The following is a 6,000-nucleotide window of genomic DNA, read 5'->3' as shown; positions in this document are numbered from 1 at the left end:
GGGATAGGAGGTCGAGATAGGAGGATGGGATAGGAGGTCGTGATAGGAGGACGGGATAGGAGGTCGGGATAGATGGACTGGATAGGAGGACGGGATAGGAGGACGGAAAAGGAGGACGGGAAAGGAGGACGGGAAAGGAGGACGGGAAAGGAGGACGGAAAAGGAGGACGGGAAAGGAGGACGGGAAAGGAGGACGGGAAAGGAGGTCGAGATAGGAGGATGGGAAAGGAGGACGGGAAAGGAGGATGGGATAGATGGACGGGATAGGAGGTCAGGATATGACAACAATATTTGAGGACGGGATATGAAGTCAAAAGCTTCCTCCTTTGTTTATTTTCCTCCCCAACAAGGATTAGGAAGGAAAAACCGGGCAACGCCGGGAACTCAGCTAGTGTATATATAACAGGACCCTATCATTAATACCCAAACGGGGGAGATTTATCAAAACCTGTCCAGAGGAAAAGTTGCCCAGTTGCCCATAGCAACAAATCAGATTGCTACTTTCATTTTTAACAAGGCCTCTGCAAAATGAAAGAAGCGATCTGATTGGTTGCTATGGGCAACTCAGCAACTTTTCCTCTGGACAGGTTATGATAAATCTCCCCCCATAAGTTGGGCACCAGGGCCGTAGATAGCAGCCTGTATTGTGTAAATGGATCTGTCTGATGCATCTAAAATAAAATATAAGGTGTATACATGTTAACCTATATGTCTCCATGTATAAAGATCATAAAACAAACCCAGTGTGCAGTCTGATGCTGCCCCCACTCCTATAGGGTATGGTGGGGCTCAGACTACATAAGGTCTGCTTGTAGTCTGTTACCATGGAGACACTTAGTTCTGTATAAGAGCTGTGTACACAAAACAGTAGAGAATTTTTTTATGTTACTTGCAAAAAAAGGGGTCCCCCACCTCCCAACACCAAATGTATGATCGCTGGGGGGGGGGGAGGTCCAGCTCTGGAATCCTAAACATTTCTGTCCCATGTCTCCGGTATGTCTGCAAACGTTGGCCCCCCCAGCATTCATACATTTTTTCCCCCCCAGTCCATCGTTTCCCAACCACTGTGCCTCCAGCTGTTGCAAAACTACAACTCCCAGCATGTCCGGACAGCCTTCGGCTGTACGGACATGCTGGGAGTTGTAGTTTTGCAACAGCTGGAGGCACACTGGTTGGGAATAAGTGCGTTAGATGAGGCTCCTGGTGCCATATTCCCCCTATGACATGGGAGTAATACCTCAGTGCCACCCCTCCTGCCTTCCATTGGCCTTCTGTGGTCTCGGCTGCCAGCTGGTGCGGTCTCCTCTATCTCCATATAAGATCTGTCCCTGCTACATTCTCCTCCATCGCCAATTTCCCCAGGGCTGAAGTCATGCAGCAAAATACCTATTACCTCCCAGGAGAGACGACTCTGCAAGACTGCGGAGCACTGCGCATACCTCTCTATTACACCATCTCCTACCTCACTATTACACCATCACCTACCTCTTTATTACACCATCTCCTACCTCACTATTACACCATCTCCTACCTCACTATTACGCCATCTCCTACCTCACTATTACACCATCTCCTACCTCACTATTACACCATCTCTTTCCTCACTATTACACCTTCTCATACCTCACTATTACACCATCTCCTACCTCACTATTACACCATCACCTACCTCACTATTACACCATCACCTACCTCACTATTACACCATCTCCTACCTCACTATTACATCATCTCCTACCTCACTATTACACCTGCTCATACCTCACTATTACACCCTCTCATATCTCACTATTATACCTGCTCATACATCACTATTACACCATCTCCTATCTCACTATTACACCTTCTCATACCTAACTAATACATCTGCTCATACCTGACCATTACACCTTCTCTTACCTCACCATTACACCTTTTCAGACCTCACTATTACATCTTCTACATCACTATTACACCTTCTCGTACCTCACTATTACACCTTCTCGTACCTCACTATTAAACCTTCTCGTACCTCACTATTATACATTCTGATACCACACTATTAGGCCTTCTCATACCTCAATATTACAGTCTGATACCTCACCTTCTGATACCACACTATTAGGCCTTCTCATACCTCAATATTACAGTCTGATACCTCACCTTCTGATACCTCACTATTAGACCTTCTCATGCACACTATTACACCTTCTCTCATGCCTCAATATTACATCCTATCATGCCTCACTATTACATCTTGTCACACCTCATGCTCAGCCTGTTTACAAGGTTGCACTTCAAAACGTGAATCTGAGGGGCACAGCACTGCTTGTACCTCACTATTACACCTTCTCATATCTCAATATTCCACCTTCTCATACCTCACTATTACACATATTCATATATCACTATTAAAGATTCCCATACCTCATTGTGGTGACACGGGGGGTGCAAGATATACTTGTCAATGCGTGACACCAGGGCACCGTTAGCCTATACATGGTCCAAGGTGGAGACAGCTTCTCCTGGGCCAGGCACAGGGGTAATATCACACCGATGCTGGGTTGCGGATAACTGTCTTTTACTGTGTGGGCACAGTGGCATCATTAATTCTGTGGGTCACAGTGGCATCATCAATTCTGGGGGCACGGTGGAATCATTAATTCTGGGGGCACAGTGGAATCATTAATTCTGGGGGCACAGTGACATCATTATTTCTGGGGGGCACAGTGGCATCATTATTTCCGGGGGCACAGTGGCATCATTAATTCTGGGGGCACAGTGGCATCTTTAAGTCTGTGGGCGAAGTGGCATCATTTATTCTGTGAGGCACAGTGGCATCATTAATTCTGTGAGGCACAGTGGCATCATTAATTCTGTGGGGTACAGTGGCATCATGCATTGTGGGGGCACAGTGGCATCATTAATTCTGTGGGTCACAGTGGCATCATCAATTCTGGGGGCACAGTGGAATCATTAATTCTGGGGGCACAGTGGCATCATTAATTCTGGGGGCACAGTGGAATCATTAATTCTGGGGGCACAGTGGCATCATTATTTCTGGGGGGCACAGTGGCATCATTAATTCTGGGGGCACAGTGGCATCATTAATTCTGGGGGCACAGTGGCATCTTTAAGTCTGTGGGCACAGTGGCATCATTAATTCTGTGAGGCACAGTGGCATCATTAATTCTGTGAGGCACAGTGGCATCATTAATTCTGGGGGCACAGTGGCATCATTAATTCTGTGGGGTACAGTGGCATCATTCATTGTGGGGGCACAGTGGCATTATTCATTGTGGGGGCACAGTGGAGTCATTCATGGTGAGGGCAAGTTGGCATCATTCATTGTAGGGGCACAGTGGCGTCATTAATTGTTTTAGTGACACAGAGGTACAATTAGTTGGTACAGGGCACAGTGTTTGTCAAAAATGTATTTGGGGGGCATAGCATGTGGCAGTAATATTGCAGGGGCCCAGTGTGTGGCAGTATTATACTCAGGGGGCACAGTGTGTGGCAGTAATATTCCAGGGGTACAGTGTGTGGCAGTAATATACCAAGGGCATAGTGTGTGCCAGTTTTATATTCAGGGGCACAGTGTGGGGCAGTATCATATTCAGGGGCACAGTGTGTGGCAGTATTATATTCAGGGGCACCAGTGTGTGGCAGTATCATATTCAGGGGCACAGTGTGTGGCAGTATCATATTCAGGGGCACAGTGTGTGGCAGTATTATATTCAGGGGCACAGTGTGTGGCAATATTATATTCAGGGGGACCAGTATGTTGCAGTATTATATCCAGGTGGTACAGTGTGTGGCAGTAATATTCCAGGGGTACAGTGTGTGGCAGTAATATACCAGGGGCATAGTGTGTGGCAGTTTTATATTCAGGGGCAGAGTGTGGCAGTATCATATTCAGGGATACAGTGTGTGGTAGTATTACATTCAGGGGTACAGTGCGTGGCAGTATTCAGGTCATACATCCTCCACACTTCAGTCACACATTTGCTCTATCCTTCATGGCACTGAGGCTGCTAGGTGTGAACCAGGCCTTGGCGTTGAGCTCGGCCCTTTACCGGATGGCAGACCTGGATAAGCGGATCTTCACTAAAAATAGTTGAGTACCCCTGTACGGTGTCCATTTTGGGACATCGTCAGTCGTCAGACGTAACTCCGTCCTCAGTCAGGTGAAACGGTGTCCTGCCTCCTCCCTCAGGCCAATCTCCGTCAGGCGTCAGCCGCAACTCCCTCCTCCCTCCTTTGTCATCCTAAAGTCTCTCATCCGGAACTCAGTCATCCCTCATACGAAATACTTTCCTGCCGTGTAGCAGAGCAGAGTCAGTGTCGGCTCTCTGCTATACAGGTTCTGCTGTACACGCTATTCAGTGTCAGCTCTGCTATACAGACTCTGTAGCACATGTAGTGTCTGTAGTACACGTGCAAGTTTCACAGTTTCGACTCTGCTATACATGCTGTGCAGCGTCGGCCCTGCGATGCGGCAGGAAGTTGCGTCTGAGGAAGAATCGTCTGAGGCATGATGGCATTTTGGACGACGGAGTTTCGGATGAGGGAGGAGGGAGTTGTGACTGAAGGAGGACGGCGATTCATGTGAGGGAGGAGGCGGGACGCCGTTTCACCTGACGGAGGACGGAGTTCCGTCTGACTACTGACAATGTCCTAAAATGGACACCGTACGCTTGTCATACCATAATATTAGGCCTTCTCATATTTCATTATTTTAGCTTCTCATATATCACTATTACACCTTCTGATACCTCATTATTAGATTTTCTCATCCCTCACTATTAATACCTTCATATGTGTCACTATTACACCTTCTCATTCTTCACTATTACACCTTCTGGTACCTCACTATTACACCTTCTCATACCTCACTATATCTTTCCATACCTCGCTATTACACCTTACTTCTTATACTTCCCTATTACACCTTCTCATACTTCACTATTACACCTTCTGGTACCTCACTATTACACCCCGTCAAACTTCACTATTATGGCCTATCATTCCTTACTAATACCTATTCTGATACCTATTATGCGTATTCATACTTTACTATTACACCTTCTAATATCTTTCTATTACACCTTATCATACCACACTATGGAATCCATGCCCCAGTATACTCACCTGCTCTCACTGTATTCAGCCAAAATGTACCTTTCTGTGTGGTTGACCAAGAACGCTACTGCTGATAAAAATAGGGAGTATCATGAATAATCCCCATAGGCAAGGAAGGTAAGTAAGCCTTTGGTGACTGTCACTCTTGACTACCCTTTGACCAGGCCTTGACAATGAAATAAGGAGATTTTTTAACACTTACCGTAAAATCTCTTTCTCGAAGGATCCAATGGGGACACAGACTGTGGGTGTATCTTGCTGTCTCTAGGAGGTGTGACACTATGGCGATAAAAAAAGTCAGCTCCTCCCAGCAGGATATACCCCCCTTCAAGCTCTGAGCTAGTCAGTTTAAGTTCCAGAGCAATAGGAGGAGACCAATAGGTCAAGGAAAAACCCCAAACTGTCCGAGAACCAGAAGAAAAAACATAACTGAACACACTCTCGGAAAGAGAACCAAGGAAAAAACCCAAAAAGGGCGGAGCTGTGTCGCCCAATGGATCCTTCGAGAAAGAGATTTTACGGTAAGTGTTAAAAAATCTCCTTTTCTCTATCGGCTCCATTGGGGGACACAGACAGTGAGACGTACCAAAGCCGTCCCTTGGGTGGGCAGATAAGTAATCAGGCAGACGGCCGATCCACTGCCGCCTGCAACACTTTATGCCCCAGGGTAGCATCAGCCGATGCGAAAGTATGAACCCGATAAAACCTTGAGAAAGTGTGCAAAGACGACCAGGTAGCCGCCTTGCAAATCTGCGAGGCCGAGGCTCTGTTCTGGAGAGCCCAGGATGCCCCAACAGAACGTGTGGAATGAGCCACAACCTTGAAAGGAGGAATCTTACCCGTACAGTGAAAGGCTTCCAAAATGGTAGACCGAATCCA

At 46.9% G+C, this 6,000-nt stretch overlaps 1 protein-coding gene across 3 annotated transcripts in view; it reads right to left on the bottom strand.

Moving 5' to 3' along the window:
* Positions 1 to 6,000, bottom strand: part of MAST1 (microtubule associated serine/threonine kinase 1) — a 155,736-nt gene that overhangs the window by 88,594 nt on the left and 61,142 nt on the right. The window contains exon 1 of one of the 3 annotated variants that reach the window (XM_056570345.1): positions 1,238 to 1,330. The exons of the other annotated variants lie outside the window; for them this stretch is intronic. Coding sequence (XP_056426320.1) covers positions 1,238 to 1,315 — 78 coding nt within the window. The 5' untranslated portion in view covers positions 1,316 to 1,330. Of the gene's footprint in view, positions 1 to 1,237; positions 1,331 to 6,000 lie in introns of those variants that run through there. 3 annotated transcript variants of the gene reach the window in all.

The sequence above is a fragment of the Hyla sarda genome, chromosome 4, assembly GCF_029499605.1.
Source record: "Hyla sarda isolate aHylSar1 chromosome 4, aHylSar1.hap1, whole genome shotgun sequence".
Classification (NCBI taxonomy): domain Eukaryota; kingdom Metazoa; phylum Chordata; class Amphibia; order Anura; family Hylidae; genus Hyla; species Hyla sarda.
The sequence above is the reverse complement of the archived record's forward strand: the minus strand, read 5'-3'. Positions and strand labels throughout refer to the sequence as shown.